General features: G+C 44.3%; 1 protein-coding gene and 1 long non-coding RNA gene across 2 annotated transcripts in view; both read right to left on the bottom strand.

Moving 5' to 3' along the window:
- LOC309552384 overlaps positions 1 to 19,040 on the bottom strand; it is an 879,384-nt gene that overhangs the window by 250,311 nt on the left and 610,033 nt on the right. The gene's annotated exons all lie outside the window — the stretch shown is intronic.
- On the bottom strand, positions 211 to 17,524 carry LOC309554731 (olfactory receptor 6C4-like; the record flags this gene model as incomplete). The annotated part of the gene is made up of 2 exons (XM_082256435.1): positions 211 to 1,158; positions 17,303 to 17,524. 2 exons carry the CDS (start codon positions 17,522 to 17,524, stop codon positions 211 to 213), a joined length of 1,170 nt encoding a protein of 389 aa, XP_082112561.1.

Here is a 19,040-nt window from a genome sequence, read left to right as displayed (position 1 = left end):
ACAGTAGAGGAGTGTGGAGGGAATGACAGTGGTCAGTATGTACAGGAGAGGCTGAGGGAGGAGGGAAGATTAGCTGGACTTGTTGGAGAAGTGAGTATCAATGGGTCAGGGAAAGAGAAGAGGGTTTGCCCTAAGTCAACCAGCTAACTTCATCAAAATAGGCGGTACGTAATTTCCTTAAATATTGTTTATTCTTTGTTTTTTTCATTTCTATGTCATTGGATATTTGCTCCATTTTTGAATATGTTTGTTAATGGCTCTCCTAATATCATGATTTCTCAAGCTGTAGATCAGAGGGTTAAATAATGGTGTCAGCAGGGTATAAAGCAAAGACAGACCTTTGTTGACATTAACAGAATTGTCACTTGGTGGAAAAATATAAAGGAATGACAAAGTTCCATAATATAGACAGGCAACAGTCAGGTGGGAGCTGCAGGTAGAGAAGGTCTTCTGTCTCCCAGTGCCGGATGGGATCTTCAAGATGGTCCGAAGGATGGAGATGTAGGTTGCAGAGATAAATATAAATGGAAAAATAAGGACAGGGAACGATAGTAGAGAAGTGACCAACATAACAATAGATGTGTCCGAACATGAAAGTTCTATGACTGGAGCAATATCGCAGTAGAAGTGGTTGATAATATTTGGACCACAGAAATCCAACGTATCTAAAAGAATATATATTATGAATGAAAATGTGAAGCCCACCAACCAACAGGAGAAGACTATCTGAACTTGATGTCCAAAGGTCATGATGATGGTATAATGCAATGGTTTGCAGATGGCCACATGTCGATCAAAGGACATTGCGGCCAGCAACAAACATTGATTAACAGTAGGGACCCCCAGAAAATACAACTGAGATAAACATCTGTTAACTGACACTCTCCCACTACCAACCAGGATCAGCCATAACATGTTGGGCACAATGTTGGTAGTGAAGAGGATTTCAGACAAGGAAAGTTGGCTGAGAAAGAAGTACATGGGAAAATGGAGACTCTGGTTGAGGAAAACCAAGATGATGACAAGTAAGTTTCCCGTTACGGCATTAATGTGAATGAACAAAAATAGAATAAAAAGTAATATTCTGAGTTCATGAAGATTTCCGAATCCCAGAAGAAGAAATTCTGTAACTATGGTCCTGTTCCTTTCCAGAATCTCCTAAAGATAAAAGACAGCAAAGTCATAGCAAGGAAGGAACAAATGAAGGAACAAATGAAGGAAGAACCATTTTATAGATAAATGAAACAGAAGAAATAAAATATATAAGATATGCAGGACTATATAGACATTCTAGCAAATATGATAATATAGAAAATCTTACACCTTCTCAATGTGAATAATGGCTAATAGGCAAGCAATTGGAAAGGTAATTCTGATGTTTAACCACTTTACCACCGGAGGATTTTGCTGTCTTACGTCTGGGCCACTTTTCGCGATTCGGCACTGTGCGAATTTAACTGACAATTGCGCGGTCATGCAACGCCTTACCCAAACAAAATTTACGTCCTTTTTTTCCCACAAACAGAGCTTTCTTTTGGTGGTATTTTATCACCTGTGTGATTTTTAATTTTTGCGCTATAAACAAAAAAATAGCGTCAATTTTGAAAAAATAACAATATTTTTTAATTTTTTTTATATGACATTCCCCCCAAAAAAATGTAAAAATCAAAATTTTTTATCATTTTAGGCCAATTTGTTTTCTGCTACATATTTTTGGTAAAAAAAAAACGCAATAAGCGTATTTTGATTGGTTTGCACAAAAGTTATTGCGTTTACTAACTAAGGGAAAGATTTCTGTCGTTTTTGGTGTTTTTTTTTTTAACAAGTAATGACGGCGATCTGCGTCTTTTTTGCAGGACTGCGACATTGCGGCGGACAGATCGGACCCTTGACTGACATTTTTGACACTTTTAGGGGTACCAGTGACATTACTACAGTAATCAGTGCTATAAATATGCACTGTTACTGTAAAAATGACACTGGCAGGGAAGGGGTTAATTTTTATTGGTGCTTACTGACCCCTGGTGCTTACTGACGTGTGTGGGGGGAGGGGACTATGTGACAAAGGGACAGATCGCAGGTTCAGCTATGCTGAACCCTGCTATCTGACCCTGCCTGTCACTTAGGAGATCCGCCTGCTTTGTTTACACAAGCGGGCGGATCTCCAGACTCGATTCCCCGACGATCGGGGAAGAGCAGCGGCGATCGCCGCCGCTCCTCCCCTGGCCCGCCCGACTCCCGCTGTGACTGAATACAGCGGGAGCGAGCCTTTCGGCGGCGCGCGCGCGCTGCCGAGGGAGGGGAATGTCTGGCGACGTAGGTCTACGTCGCCAGGCGTTATCGAGCCACTTTGCCGCAGTAGAGCTCTAGTGAGCAACGGTAAAGTGGTTAAGAATTGTGTTCTTCCAGAAAATAGAGCAAAGGTGTCGGAGAAAAAAATTATAATCTCAGAATATGAATTATGTGCTTCACATATATACACTGATCAGTCAAAACATTATTATAACAAATCAAGTGTAGCGCAATCCAAAAAAAAATTCCACTACCATGCAATATTGTGCAATGTTCAAAGAAATCCTACAATCCAGTGACTTCAGTGACCACCACCTCTGGCTGGAATATCTGCTCACCTCCAAGCAATGACCACACTACAGAGTCCCAATTGCCTGTATAAATAAATGTCTCTCTGGATCCCACTGGGATATTCTTCCTCAAGATGTTCCTGGACCAGACTGGACTCCTCCAGGTATATGAACCATGAACTATGAACCATAGTGCTCTCTGCTTTAAACAGTTTATGAAAATTAAACACAGGGATAAAAAAAATACCCACATAGAAATGTGGTACACAAGCATATCATTAGCTCTCCCAGCTGATACTAATACAAGAAAAACGTCCTGAATAGCGGCTCCCTCCACCTGTAGGCATCACGCTCCTAACTGAGCTTCTTCAGCAACATTATGACCACCCACCATACCAAAATGACCACACACCTAATATTGAGTAGGACAGTAGGTCCTCTTTTTGCTGTCGAAAACAACCTTGACACCTCGAGGCATGGAATCCACTAGACCTCTGAAGGTATGCTGTGGTATTTGGTGCCAAGCTGTCAGCAGCAGATCCAATAAGTCCTGTAAGTTGCGAGGTAGGGTCTCTGTGGATCGGACTTCTCACAGTGCATCCTGGTGCCATCTCTTCCCCAGGTAAGTGACCCACATGAACCCAACAATCCACATGATGTAAAAGACAACATGATTCATTCAGCCAAGCCACCTTCTTCCATTTCTCTGTGGTCCAGTTCTGATGCTCAAGTTCCCATTGTAAGCTCTTTTGTCTGTGGACACGGGTCAGCATTGGCACCCTGACCAGTCTGCAGCTACGCAGCCCGATATACAACAAACTGTGATGCGATGTGTGCTCCTACACCTTTCTATTAGAACCAGAATTAACTTTTTCTGCAATCTTAGCTACAGTAGCTCTTTTACTGGATCAGACTACACTGGCTAGCCTGTGCTCCCCTGTAAATCAATGAGCCTTGGCCGCCCATGACCCTGTCGCAGATTCACCGGTTTTCCTTCCTTGGACAACTTTTGGTTGATTCTGACCACTGCAGAACGGGAACATCCCACAAGAGCTGCAGTTTTGTTGATGTTCTTCTGACCCAGTTGTCCAGCCATTACAATTTGGCCCTTGGCAATTACCCAAATACTTATGCTTGCACGTTTCTGCTTTTATCGACCTCAGGGACAACAAGTTCACTTGGTGCCTAATGTATCCCACCTACTTTCAGGTGACATAGTCACGAGATAAATAATGTAACCCACTTTACCTCTCAGTGGTCGTAAATTTGTAGCTGATCAGTGTATATCCTCCCTTATTTTTCCAACTGAAAATGTGAACACAACCGAAAGCCCGAAAAGTACATTTCATAAAAGTCATACTTTTTCCAGGTCTGCTAGCATTGTGAGTAACGAGAAGCAGAAATTCAACAGTTTTGGTGCCCTTCTTGATGTTGAGACAGCTTCACAGAGTTAGAAGTTGTCTGCTTTGTGGCCAGACCCTACAGATGACTCTTTAACTTATCCACACCCAGAATGAATTAAGAATCACACAGTAAAATTATTCCAGGCCTGGTGGATACCTTGCCTAAATTTGTAAACTGATGCATGTTTTGTTGCTCTTTTCTTACCAAGAGTTGCCATTTAAAGGGAAAGTATAGTCTACATTTAGTGAATACGTACCTTGCATTTTTATTGCAGTTTTTATTTTATGTGGTGATTACATGCTTGTTCGAGGTATAAAAAATGATAATTAACCACTTTAAGACCAGAAGGATTTGCCCCCTTAATGACCAGGCCCTATTTTGTGATTCGGCACTGCGTTACTTTAACCTCTTTAAGACCGGAAGATTTTCCCTCTTAATGACCAGGCCCTATTTTGCGATTCGGCACTGCGTTATTTTAACGGACAATTGCGCGGTCGTGCGACGCTGTACCCAAACGAAATTGACGTCCTTTTTTTCCCACAAATAGAGCTTTCTTTTGTTGGTATTTGATCACCTGTGTGATTTTTATTTTTTGCGCTATAAACAAAAAAAGAGCGACAATTTTGAAAAAAAAAGAACAATATTTTTCACATTCTGCTATATGACATTCCCCCCCAAAAAAAAAAAAAATTAAAAATCAACATTTTTTAACATTTTAGGCCAATTTGTTTTCTGTTACATATTTTTGGTAAAAAAAATTTGCAATAAGCGTATTTGATTGGTTTGCGCAAAAGTTATCACGTCTACAAACTAGGGGAAAGATTTATGTCATTTTTATTGTTTTGTTTTTACTAGTAATGGCAGTGATCTGCGATTTTTTGCGGGACTGCGACATTGCGGCGGACAGATATGACCCCTAACCTAGGATACAATTTACCTCAGAAAGTTAATTCAGTCCTGGGTCACAGCTTGTGACAGACTTAAGCAGCGGCCTAGCCGTGACTAGCGTTATTCAGCATTACTCAGTGGTACTCAGTAAATAAATAAAAAGGATATAAATCTTTCCCCTATGTAGCACTACTCCCATGGGAGCTGCTGGGTTTCCCTGGGTTACCATTAGCAACACTATGACAATTAGGCATTTTCCAAGTGATTATGGCTCAGTCAGGAAACAGTCCAGTAGCTTTGTTTTTTATGTTTTATTTGGAACTTGGATAGGAGAAGGGAATGAGTGGGATACTCCAACTTTATAAACTATGCACAATAGGCTGGGACGACTTGAAAATGCTGAGTACCACTGAGTAATGCTAGTCACGGCTAGGCCGCTGCTTCAGTCTGTAACAAGCTGTGACCCAGGACTGAATGAACTTTCTGAGGTAAACTGTATCCTGAGGTAAACTGTATCCTGAGGTAAACTGTATCCTGAGGTAAACTGTACCCTGAGGTAAACTGTATCCTGAGGTAAACTATATCCTGAGGTAAACTATATCCTGAGGTAAACTGTATCCTGAGGTAAACTATATCCTGAGGTAAACTGTATCCTGAGGTAAACTATATCCTGAGGTAAACTGTATCCTGAGGTAAACTATATCCTGAGGTAAACTGTATCCTGAGGTAAACTGTATCCTGAGGTAAACTGTATCCTGAGGTAAACTATATCCTGAGGTAAACTATATCCTGAGGTAAACTGTATCCTGAGGTAAACTGTATCCTGAGGTAAACTATATCCTGAGGTAAACTGTATCCTGAGGTAAACTATATCCTGAGGTAAACTGTATCCTGAGGTAAACTGTATCCTGAGGTAAACTATATCCTGAGGTAAACTGTATCCTGAGGTAAACTGTATCCTGAGGTAAACTACTGTATTTATCGGCGTATAACACGCGCCGGTGTATAACACGCACCTAAATTTTAGGGCAGAAATTTCAGGAAAAAAGCTGAAATTTAAAATAAACAGCTTTAAACTCAGAACATTTTTTTTAATTAAATGTAGTCTTACCAGTGCCCACAAATGCAGCCTCATCAGCGCAGTGTCCTTAAATGCAGCCTTGCCAGTGCAGTGCCCATGCATGCAGCCTCGTCACTGCAGTACCCATACATGCAGCCTTGCCAGTGCCCATACATGCAGCCTCACCAGCACCCATAATTGCAGCCTCGCCATCGCCAGTGCCCATACATGCAGCCTTTGCCAGTGCCCATACATGTAGCCTTTGCCAGTGCCCATACATGTAGCCTTTGCCAGTGCCCATACATGCAGCCTTTGCCAGTGCCCATACATGCAGCCTTTGCCAGTGCCCATACATGCAGCCTTTGCCAGTGCCCATACATGCAGCCTCGCCAGCGCCACTATACACATCACTAAAAATCTCCAGAAAGCAGTGCCGAGAGGTAGAAGGGGGCGGGCGGCGCCGAGAGGTAGAAGGGGGCGGGCAGCGCCGAGGAGAAGGAAGGATGCGCTCTCATCGGAAGTCCCGGCGCCTATGATTGACGTCGGCATAGGAGGCGGGACTTCCGATGACAGCGCGGACTTCCTTCTCCTCGGCGCCACCCACCCCCTTCTACCTCTCGGTGCTGCTTTCTTGACATTTTTTTTTTATATCGGCGTATAACACGCACAGCTACTTTTTCCTCCATTTTTAGGAGGAAAAAGTGCGTGTTATACGCCGATAAATACGGTATATCCTGAGGTAAACTGTACTGTACTGCAGAACAACTTCAGGGTCCTTCCTGGCACCCCCTTTGTTCCTAATCTTCAGGGTTCACTACATGGCACCCCCTTTACTGATACACTCCTTGTGTGAGCTAGCTCCTTGATATCCTGACTTCTCTGGAGTGGTCCCCTCTCCTAGGCCGAACCTTAGGCAGATCTCCTGGTACTCACGATACTGGTTTTTCCAAGATGATTCTGCCAGCAGCTCCATTTGTCAGCACTCTGGATCCTCTGCAACTCAGCTCCACACCTGGTTCAATAGGCCGACCGCCTGAACCACCTTCCTCACACCTACAGGAGGAGAGACAGCTGTCCACCTCCTCCTGGGACTCCCACCAAAGACCACCCTGTCACATGCCCCCTCCAGATTTATTACCAATCCCAGGATGCATTGCAGCAATGCCTGCCCACTGGGACAGCCATAAACCCCGGTGTGCTATTGGTCAGGTTTCCTCCACTGTCCAACAAGCTCCTTTATTGGATACAGTGGGGAGACTCCCTTAGACCCAATAAATCACACCTGGAAACATGTGATCAAATACCACCAAAAAAGGACCAGAAGAGCGCCTCTAAGTGCAGTAGTTTAATAATGGATAAAAGCCCAAATGTACACTGACATTGGGTAAATGATAATCAGCTTGTCAGTGCAGTGCATAGTTGATCCGTGTGGCGGTGTGTCTGAAGATCCAATGCTGAATACCACCAAAAACAAAGCTCTATTTGTGGGCAAAAAAAAATAAAAAATTAATTCAATTTTATTTGGGTACAGTGTCGCACGACCGCGCAATAGTCCATTAAAGAAACGCAGTGCCGAATCGCAAAAAATGGCCTGGTCATTAAGGGTGGGGTAAATCTTCCGATCCAGAAGTGGTTAAGCTACAACCATATAAAAAAAATGACAACTTCCGGGGCTGAAGTGGTTAAAGTGAACATCAGACAAACAGATAAATACACAGATGATATAAATATATGGAAGCATATTATAGATTTTATTTCTTTTCGTCCAGTCCTGAGATTTTCACAGCTTTGCCACAAAGCACAGCCATGCGTGCGTGTGGCGTGGCGGGAGACCTGATCTTTAACCACTTGCCGACCGTTGACCGTACTGCAGCAAAGTGACTCGTTATCGTCCAGCGACGTAGACCTATGTAGCTGGACTACTCCCATTGTGGGCGGTGCGCGCGCACCGCCGGAGGCTCGCTCCCGCTGTATTTAGTCACAGCGGGAGTCAGGCCAGGGAAGGAGAGGAGGTGATCACCGCCGCTCTTCCCCGATCATCGTGGATCGAGTGAGGAAATCCCCCCGCTTGTGTAAACAAAACGAGCGGATCTCCTATGTGACAGGCAAGGACAGATTACAGGATTCAGCATAGCTGAACCTGCGATCTGTGCCTGTGTCACACAGTCCCCTCCCCCCACACACGTCAGTAAGCACCAGGCATACATTTAACCCCTTGATCACCAATACAGTTAACCCCTTCCCTGCCAGTATCATTATTACAGTAACAGTGCATATTTATAGCACTGATTACTGTAGTAATGTCACTGGTACCCCCAAAATGTGTCAAAAATGTCAGTCAAGGGTCCGATCTGTCCGCTGCAATGTTGCAGTCCCGCAAAAAAAAAATTGCAGATCGCCGCCATTACTTGTTAAAAAAAAAAAAAAAACAATAAAAATGACATAAATGACATAAATCTTTCCCGTAGTTAGTAGCTGCGATAACTTTTGCGCATACCAATCAAAATACGCTTATTTTAGATTTTTACATTTTTTTGGGGGAATTTCATATAAAAAAATGTGAAAATATTGTTATTTTTTCAAAATTGTTGCTCTTTTTTTATTTATAGTGGAAAAAGTAAAAATCACACAGGTGATCAAATACCACCAAAAGAAAGCTCTGTTTGTGGGGAAAAAATAACATAAATTAAATTTGGTTACAGTGTCGCACCACCGCGCAATTGTCCATTAAATTAACGCAGTGCCGAATCACAAAATATAGCCTGGTCAGGAATGGGGTAAAATCTTCCGGTCTTAAAGTGGTTAAAAATACGCTCATTGAGAATTTTTTTGTCAAAGACATGTAGCTAAGTACATTTTGGCCTAAATATATGACAAACATTGAATATATTGGATATTATTTAACTGTCTTAAGTAGAAAAATATTGTTATTTTTTTCAAAATTGTGGCTCTTTTTTTATTAATATCGCAAAAAATGAAAAGCGCAGAGGTGATCAAATACCACCAAAAGAAAGCTCTGTTTGTGGGAAAAAAAGGACGTAAATTTTGTTTGGGTACAGCGTTCCATGACCGCGCAATTGTCAGTTAAAGTCGCGCAGTGCCAAGTTGCAGAAAGTGGCCTGGACGTAAAGCAGGAAAATCCTCCGGTCCTAAAGTGGTTAATTGATGCAGTTCAGTAACAAAGGTCTTGTCCCTCCCCCAGGTAGTGACTGAACAGTGAAAGGAGAAGCAGCAGATGGATGAGCTCATCTCTCTGTCACTCTGCTCTCCCTTCCTCTCATGTCTCTTGTTAGCATGTGAGCACTGCAGCACACCAAACTGGCTCCTTGTGCTGCTTCTCCCCCTCCCCGTATCAGCTCTGCTGCATTGGGTCTGCAAGAGGACGACGTCAAGACCCAATCGAATACTTACACTGAATTTTAAAAAATACATTAACTAATATATTAATAAATATAAATCTTCATTCATTTGTGTATTTTATATCTTCTACGTTAAGCATAACACATTTGGTTATAGTACAGTTGGTGCATCGGATCCATTATTTACCATGAAGGTGTAAGGTGTTAGCAGGATTCTCAACTAATACAGTAAAGATCCTAAGAAAAGTGTATATAGTAAAGAAAAATGTATTAGGTTAAGGTCTTCCAGTTATCTGTGGACTGCTGCGTATATAAGAGTTCTATTCCACTCGAGGGATTCCCTTTATGGGGTTAAATAAGCATTAAAAAAAATGGAGCTCTGAATCCATCATTTACCATGGACATCTCCGGTATTAACAGGATTTTGCAATGAATACAATAAAGCTCATATTAGGAAAAAAAAAAAAGTGAAAAACACGTAAGTCAAAGTTTCCCAGTAACGGGGTCAATATTTCTTTATGTAATATGATTGCATTTAAATATCTGAAGGATCCGTCTCACTTTTATAGAACAATAAATGTTAAGATGATGACAGCGCAGAGGGTTTATATTCAGTTTTGCATCATCCAGAGGATAAAATCCCCAAACACCTGGACAGATTAATTAATTGTCATCTATTGTCAGTGGACTGATTAGTGGATGTCGGGTTTACACTGGAGCTAAGGAACGTTTTGTTATTTGGAAATTGCACATTTTATACTATATAATGCCTTATGCAAAACTTACTACTTTTGCCAATGTGCTCCATATACAGTGGGTACGGAAAGTATTCAGACCCCCTTAAATTTTTCACTCTTTGTTATATTGCAGCCATTTGCTAAAATCATTTAAGTTCATTCTTCTTCCTCATGAATGTACACATAGCACCCCATACTGACAGAAAAACACAGAATTGTTGACATTGTTGCAGATTTATTAAAAAAGAAAAACTGAAATATCACATGGTCCTAAGTATTCAGACCCTTTGCTCAGTATTTAGTAGAAGCCCCCTTTTGATCTAATACAGCCAGGAGTCTTTTTGGGAAAGATGCAACAAGTCTTTCACACCTGGATTTGGGGATCCTCTGCCATTCCTCCTTGCAGATCCTCTCCAGTTCTGTCAGGTTGGATGGTAAACGTTGGTGGACAGCCATTTTTAGGTCTCTCCAGAGATTCTAAATTGGGTTTAAGTCAGGGCTCTGGCTGGGCCATTCAAGAACAGTCACGGAGTTGTTGTGAAGCCACTCATTCGTTATTTTAGCTGTGTGCTTAGGGTCATTGTCTTGTTGGAAGGTAAACCTTCGGCCCAGTCTGAGGTCCAGAGCACTCTGGAGAAGGTTTTTGTCCAGGATATCCCTGTACTTGGCCGCATTCATCTTTCCCTCGATTGCAACCAGTCGCCCTGTCCCTGCAGCTGAAAAACACCCCCACAGCATGATGCTGCCACCACCATGCTTCACTGTTGGGACTGTATTGGACAGGTGATGAGCAGTGCCTGGTTTTCTCCACACATACCGCTTAGAATTAAGGCTAAAAAGTTCTATTTTGGTCTCATCAGACCAGAGAATCTTATTTCTCACCATCTTGGAGTCCTTCAGGTGTTTTTTAGCACACTCCATGCGGGCTTTCATGTGTCTTACACTGAGGAGAGGCTTCTGTCGGGCCACTCTGCCATAAAGCCCCGACTGGTGGAGGGCTGCAGTGATGGTTGACTTTCTACAACTTTTTCCCATCTCCTGACTGCATCTCTGGTGCTCAGCCACAGTGATCTTTGGGTTCTTCTTTACCTCTCTCACCAAGGCTCTTCTCCCCCGATAGCTCAGTTTGGCCGGACGGCCAGCTCTAGGAAGGGTTCTGGTCGTCCCAAACGTCTTCCATTTGAGGATTATGGAGGCTACTGTGCTCTTAGGAACCTTAAGTGCAGCAGAAATCTTTTTGTAACCTTGGCCAGATCTGTGCCTTGCCACAATTCTGTCTCTGAGCTCTTCAGGCAGTTCCTTTGACCTCATGATTCTCATTTGCTCTGACATGCATTGTGATCTGGAAGGTCTTATATAGACAGGTGTGTGGCTTTCCTAATCAAGTCCAATCAGTATAATCAAACACAGCTGGACTCAAATGAAGGTGTAGAACCATCTCAAGGATGATCAGAAGAAATGGAAAGCACCTGAGTTAAATATATGAGTGTCACAGCAAAGGGTCTGAATACTTAGGACCATGTGATATTTCAGTTTTTCTTTTTTAATAAATCTGCAACAATGTCAACAATTCTGTGTTTTTCTGTCAGTATGGGGTGCTATGTGTACATTCATGAGGAAGAAGAATGAACTTAAATGATTTTAGCAAATGGCTGCAATATAACAAAGAGTGAAAAATTTAAGGGGGTCTGAATACTTTCCGTACCCACTGTAAATGTTCCACTCGTACTTTATCTTGATTACCCCCCTTGACCTCCGGAAGGTTTTACCCCCTTCATGACCAGGCCATTTTTTTTGCTATTCGCTGAAATTTGCTCGGTCATGCAACATTGTATGCAAATTAGATTTATATATATATATATATATATATATATATATATATTTCCAAAGCAAATTACATTTATATATATATATATATATTTTTTTTTTTTTCACACAAATTAAACTTTTTCTTGGTGGTAATCAACCACTTTACCACCGGAGGATTTTGCTGTCTTACGTCCAGGCCACTTTTTGCGATTCGGCGCTGTGCGACTTTAACTGACAATTGCACTGTCGTGCGAGGCCGTACCCAAACCAAATTTCCGTCCTTTTTTTCCCACAAACAGAGCTTTCTTTTGGTGGTATTTGATCACCTGTGCGATTTTTACTTTTTGCGCTGTAAACAAAAAAAGAGCATAAATTTTGAAAAAAATAACAATATTTTTCACATTTTTTATATGAAATTCCCCCCCCCCCAAAAAAAAAATGTAAAAATCTAATTTTCTTTAAATTTTTGACCAATTTGTTTTCTGCTACCTATGTTTGGTAAAAAAAAATCACAATAAGCGTATTTTGATTGGTTTGCGCAAAAGTTATTGCGTTTACTAACTAAGGGAAAGATTTCTGTCATTTTTGGTGTTTTTTTTTTAACGAGTAATGGTGGCGATCTGCGATTTTTTTTGCGGGACTGCGACATTGCGGCGGACAGATCGGACCCTTGACTGACATTTTTGACAGTTTTGGGGGTACCAGTGACATTTCTACAGTAATCAGTGCTATATATATGCACTGTTACTGTAAAAATGACACTGGTGGGGAAGGGGTTAATTTTATTGGAGAGGGAGGGGTTAATGTATGCCTGGTGCTTACTGACATGTGTGGGGGGAGGTGACTGAGTGACACAGGGACAGATCGCAGGTTCAGCTATGCTGAATCCTGCAATCTGTCACTGTTTGCCACTTAGGAGATCCGCCCACTTTGTTTACACAAGCGGGCGGATCTCCAGACTCGATTCCCCGACGATCGGGGAAGAGCGGCGGCGATCGCCGCTGCTCCTCCCCTGGCCCGACCCCACCTGGGTTTTTAATTTTTTGCTCCTAAGATGAAAAGAAAAAAAACACCAACATTTTTTTCCTTAGCTTCTGTTCTAAAATTTTGAAAACAAATAAATCTTTCTTCATAAATTTAGGCCAAAATGCAGTCTGTTACATTTTATTGGTAAAAAAAAAAAAAAAAACCTCAAATCAGTATATATGATTTAGCCTGTGTCAAAGTTATAGAGTCTACAAACTATGGTATATACAGTATTTTTGAAAATTTATCAATCCTGATGTACTGACGGCCTATCTCACTTCTTGAGGCCCGGAAATGCCAGGAAAACGGAAAATTTATATCAAATACTTACCGTAATTTTCCTTTCCTGATGGACTCCATGGCAGCATACGTTTGGGTAGTCCCGCCTCCACTCCTACCCTATAGGACCCCACTCCCATAAATCCTTGCTCCCTTTCAGCATCAGTGTTCTGTAACTAGCCTACTCAGGAACTGGGAGGGGACTCCTGCTGCCATGGAGTCCATCAGGAAAGGAAAATTACGGTAAGTATTTGATATAAATTTTCCGTTTTCCTGACAGACTCCATGGCAGCATACGTTTGGGAAATAACTCGCCAAAACACAATTGGGTGGGCAGATGCTGATAAATTTTAATTAACACCTGCAACTGATAACACTTGAGCACCAAAACCAACAGAAGAAAGAGCCGCCGGCTCAACACAATAATGTGTCATAAATGTATGAATGGACGACCAAGACGCTGCTCTGCAGACCACATCCGGAGCGACATGTTTTGAAGCTGCCCAAGAAGTAGCGACACCACGAGTAGAATGCGCAGTCACCGCTTTAGGAGGAACCAAGCCCTTCTCTCTATAAGCCCACTGAATCGCCTCTACTATCCAGGAGGCAATTGATCTTGAAGAGGCACGCATACCTTTGTTCTTCCCAGACAAAAGGATGAAGAGATAATCCGTCTTCCGGACAGAGGCTGTAGCTTCCAAGTACTGTCTGAGCGTGTTGCCCACATCCAGCGGATGGACTTCCGGAGGTTCGGCCGATGAATTGAAAGTAGGGAGAACAATTTCTTGGTTCTCATGAAAGACCGACGTGACTTTAGGCCTTGCTCCCAGCATTGGAATGAGGACAACTCTATCCGGAAAAAAAGTCAGAAAAGGTTCCTTACTTCCCAGACTTTGGATTTCTGACACCCTTTTAGCAGATGTGATGGCCACCAGAAAGACCGTTTTGAGGGTGAGATGTTTCAATGATATAGGATTTTCAAGACTTGAGCCAACCGATGATAAGAAATCAAGGACCAGAGGCATGTCCCACTTGGGGAATCTCAGCTTCTTCTGTGGCCTTAGCCTTACTGCCCCTTTGAAGAATTGTCTGATCAAAGGATGTGCAGCCCAGGAAATTCCTGTGAACGCAGATATGGCTGAGACTTGTACTCGTAGGGCGCTTACTGAAAGAGGCAACTCCAATCCCGATTGAAGAAAAGAAAGAATATCTTGCACAGAAGGAGATGACCAGGACTTTCCTTTGGACTCTAGGAAGGAAGTAAACCTAGCCCAAATCCTTTCATAGGTTTTGTTCGTGCCTTGTCTTCTAGCACTCAAAAGAGTTGGTATGGCTACTTCCGGACATCCTAACGCTTCCAGCCTTCCCCTTTCAAAAACCAGACCCGAAGGTGCAGACGGGCTGGGCATGGGTGAAGGATGGAGCCCTGGGACAGCAGATCCGCCCTGAGAGGAAGAGGGACTGGGTCGCGATAGCTCAGTTGAAACAGTAGGGGAAACCACGGTCTGTTGGGCCAGAACGGGATTACTGCAACCACTTTGACTGACTCCATCTGGACTCTCCGCAGGAATTGAAAGATGACTGGTACTGGGGGAAAGGCATAAGCCTTGTGAAACCTCCAGCAATCTGTCAGGGCATCCACCCCGGATGCTCTGGGATCTCTGTCCCTCGAGTAAAACTTCTGCAACTTCCTGTTGTTGAAGGAGGCAAATAGATCCACCTCTGGGATGAACTTCAAGGACAGGATCCAGCTGAACACATCCTCGTGAAGAGACCACTCGTTGTTGTTGAGTTGTGTTCTCGAGAGGAAATCTGCTTGTGTGTTCTGAGCCCCTGGTATGTAAACTGCCGACAGATTGACCAGGTTTTCCTGAGCCCAGGTCATTATTGGCTCTACTTCCCGAAGCAGGGATGCGCTGCGAGTTCCGCCTTGTTTCCTCACATAGGCTACTGCAGTCGTGTTGTCTAACCTCAGCATGACTGAGGTGCCCCGAATGAGGCGGCTGAAGGCTAGTAACACTTGAAAGGCCGCTCGTAGTTCCAAGATGTTGGACACCGTCTGGCGAGACCGAAAGTCCCATTTCCCTTGTGCCATCTCTGTTCCGCAATGACCGCCCCATCCGGTGTTGCTGGCGTCTGATGTCACTATCACCCAAGATATGGGGGCTATGGAGTGACAATTGCTCAAATTCTTCAGCTGTAGCCACCACGGAAGCCAGCTCTTCATTTTTGCGGTTATCACAATTCGTTGGGAATTGCTGACTCCGTTCCACTGCTGAAGGAAACCCCTCTGAAAAGGCCTCATCCTCCAGAGAGCCCACTTCACCATAGGGGCTGCCGACACCATGGTGCCAATTACCCTTAGGCATTGTTTTGCTGTGAGACGTGATGCTGACAAAGCTAGAGACACTCTGTCCCTGATTACCGGAATCTTTTCTTCTGGCAGAGAGATGGTACTGTTCTTGGTGTTGAACAGCGCACCCAAAAAGACCAGGGACTGAGTGGGAATCAGATGGCTCTTTTCCCTGTTCAGGATCCAGCCGAACCTCTCTAGAGACGAGATGACCAGACCTAGATGTTCCAGGATGACAGACTTGTCTTGGGCCAGAAGAAGGAGGTCGTCCAGGTAATGATAAAGACGGACCTCTCTCAGCCTTATCAAGGCTACCATCGCTAATAAGACCTTCGAAAAGGTACGAGGCGACGTGGAAAGCCCGAAGGGGAGACATACAAATTGTAGATGACGCTGGCCGACCGAGAATCTCAGATATCGTTGAAACTCTGTTGCCACTGGCACGTGGAAATATGCATCCTTCAGGTCTACTGAGACCATCCAATCTCCTGGTTGAACGGCTTGCTGAATGGAGAATAGAGTCTCCATCTTGAATTTTTCTCCTTTGATGAAGCGATTCAAGTGCGTCAGATCTATCACTGGTCTCCAGGCACCGCTCTTCTTGCGCACCATGAACAGAGGAGAATACACTCCGAATCTTCTTTCGGATTCTGGCACTGGAACCACTGCTCCTTGAGTGACTAGCGAGTCTACGTAGGACAAGAGAATCTCTCTTTTGTCGCCTGACCGAGGAAGGGAGGTAGGAAAAAATCTGTCTCCGGGAATACTGGTGAAGGTCCAAGAATGACCTGCAGAGACCGTGTTGACGACCCAAGTATCCCGGATTGAGGCCGCCCAGACCCGCCCGAAAGTGAAAGAGACGACCTCCCACCTGACTGGCCTGAGCGGGCCCGATCTCAAAAGGACTTCGTCGTATCTCTATCCCCAGACGGATTGCTCTTGGGGCCTTTCCGAAAGGAAGACTGCCTGGATTTCCAGTTTCTCCCAAACTCCCTTCCTGGCCTATAACTACGTGCCTCCCTGGCACGATCAGAATTTTGTCTTCTAAGAGGTGGCCTTTTTAGACCCAGAAGACGCCTATCCTGGGGGAGAAAGCCCGACTTACCACCAGTAGCCTTGGAAATAGCGCTATCTAACTTATTCCCAAAGAGGGACGAACCCTCAAAGGGAATGCGGCACCACACCTGCTTAGAAGCAGGATCAGCCAACCAAGGGCGCAACCAAAGTGCACGCTTCGCCGTAACAGATGATAGCATTCCCCGGGCTAACAGGCGAATAACATCAATAGACGCCTCCCCCAGAAAAGCTGAGGCCAGTTTCAACTCTTGGATAGGAGAGTTCTTAGCTGCATCTTCGGAGAAGCTTCTGAGGGAATCATCCACATTATCCACCCATACTTCCATTGCTTTGGACAGAGAAGCCAGGGCCAAGGCTGGTTTACAGGCAGCACCAACTGAAAGATAGACACGCTTCAGGTCCGTGTCGATTTTTCTGTCAAGAGGGTCCTTGAAGGAAACAGTATCCTCAAGAGGCAAAGTAACATGCTTCACTAGCCTCATGACAGCCGCATCTACCAGAGGAGGAGTTTCCAGATGTCTAACTTCCTCTTCTTTGAATGGATAGAGCTTGGCCAATTTTGAAACCATAGAATTCTTTTTCTCCACCTTGCCCCATTCTTCCGTTATGATTTCTCCTAATTCAGGAATGAATGGGAAATTCAGCCGCTCCTTGCTCAGCTGCTTAAAGAGTTTTCTCTGCTTCGGAGCCGAGACTACTGGATCTTCCCAGTTTAAAGTTTCTCTTACAGCCTTTACTAAAGGTGGGACCAGATTAAAAGAGAATCCCAAATTTGGTTCATCCTGATCCGAATCGCTATCAGACTCGAATACCGAGGGATGGCTAGGCTCAGAGGATTCAAGGGCTCTTCCGCTAGTGGTCTCTCTAACTGGAGATACAGATGGCTCTGGCGCTGGGGATTGCCGTCTATTGAAATCAGCCAGGGAGTCCTTGACTATGCGTTTGACCATGGACTCAAGATGTTGGTCAGAGCTTCCCCTTTCACCCGCTGCCCGGGAATAACAGGAGTCGCACAGCGATCTACCATCCAGTAGACGGATACCACAGCCCCAGCACTTAGTCTCGCTGGATTGGCGTGAAGACCTGGGAGGTGACCGGTCTTTACTACGGTATCTGGACTTAGATGAAGAGCCGTGTTTGGAGGAAGAACGGTGATGCTGTGGGTTAGCATGGTGGTCTTCCCGCGTGCCCTTAGGCTGTTCTGACCTAGAGGAGGAGCTGCAAAGGAAACACATAAGCAATAAAGTAATGCGGACCCCATCCGTACGTCCCGCTCCCCCCCTTCAATGCAGCCCTACACTTACCTAAGAGAGGGCTGGTCACAGGGGAGCGGTGACGCATCCATAGGGAAGCAGCAATGACCACTAGAAAAGGCAATACAGTGCTTAGAATAGGTACAGCAAGCAGTAATGCATTAGGAGAAAGCCCCCAAGAAGGAGACCCACATACCTTGTGAAAGAAGTGCCAGCTCTTGGGACCGCCGTATACTACAGTCAGTTCCACCGCCTGTGGAACTGACAGCCGTTTAAATTCGGCGCCGGCCGTGACGTCACGGCCGCGGCGTACTGCGCATGCGCGAGTATCGGCAATCGCCGCTACTGCGCATGTGCGAGCCAAGCCTCGTTCTCGGTCAGCCGGCGCGCATGCGCAGAGCGACCGAGGACGCCGAAGATGGAACGCAGAGCGTTCCACTGCGTCCACAGAGCCTCCCGGACCACCAGGAAGAGTATGGACGCAACGGAGAGCTGCACACTGGACCACCATTGAACGCTAGACCACCAGGTACATAAAAGAACAATAAGGAAAGGAAAAACACACTTACCCTTCCCACTAGACACCAGGGACACATTTAGAGCCAGACACCAGGACATCCAATCCAGCGTTGGGGCAATACAATGAGGCCCCCTACCGCAGCTGGGTCATCGGCCATGCCTTAATTAGCCTGCTTTGCCAGGCATTTTCTCGGCTCCTCTTCAACTTGCCCATCCCATACCCCGCAGCAGCAAGGGCTTATTGGGAAACCAGGTCCTGCCGACTCTCAATGACCCTGCGTCATTTAAAACGACCATACTTGTAGGAATTCGGCACCAAACAGGTGCATGGAGGAGGACAAAAAAAGAACACTGATGCTGAAAGGGAGCAAGGATTTATGGGAGTGGGGTCCTATAGGGTAGGAGTGGAGGCGGGACTACCCAAACGTATGCTGCCATGGAGTCTGTCAGGAAAGTACAAATTTCCTTGTAATGACCCCTTTTTGGAAAGTAGACAGTTCAAGGTATTTAGTAAGAGGCATGGCAGGTTTTTTGAAGTTGTATTGTTTTGTCACAATTTTTTGAAAAATGAAGAAATTAAATAAAAAAAATGTTCAAATTTTTTTTATATATTTTTTTTGTAAATACTGTCACCAGTGCAGTAGAGTGTCATCATATAATTGGTGTAGCGGTGATCAGGGACACTGACTGGTGA

Source organism: Pelophylax lessonae (genome assembly GCF_965119305.1).
Source record: "Pelophylax lessonae genome assembly, chromosome: 4".
NCBI lineage: Eukaryota > Metazoa > Chordata > Amphibia > Anura > Ranidae > Pelophylax > Pelophylax lessonae.
The sequence above is the reverse complement of the archived record's forward strand: the minus strand, read 5'-3'. Positions and strand labels throughout refer to the sequence as shown.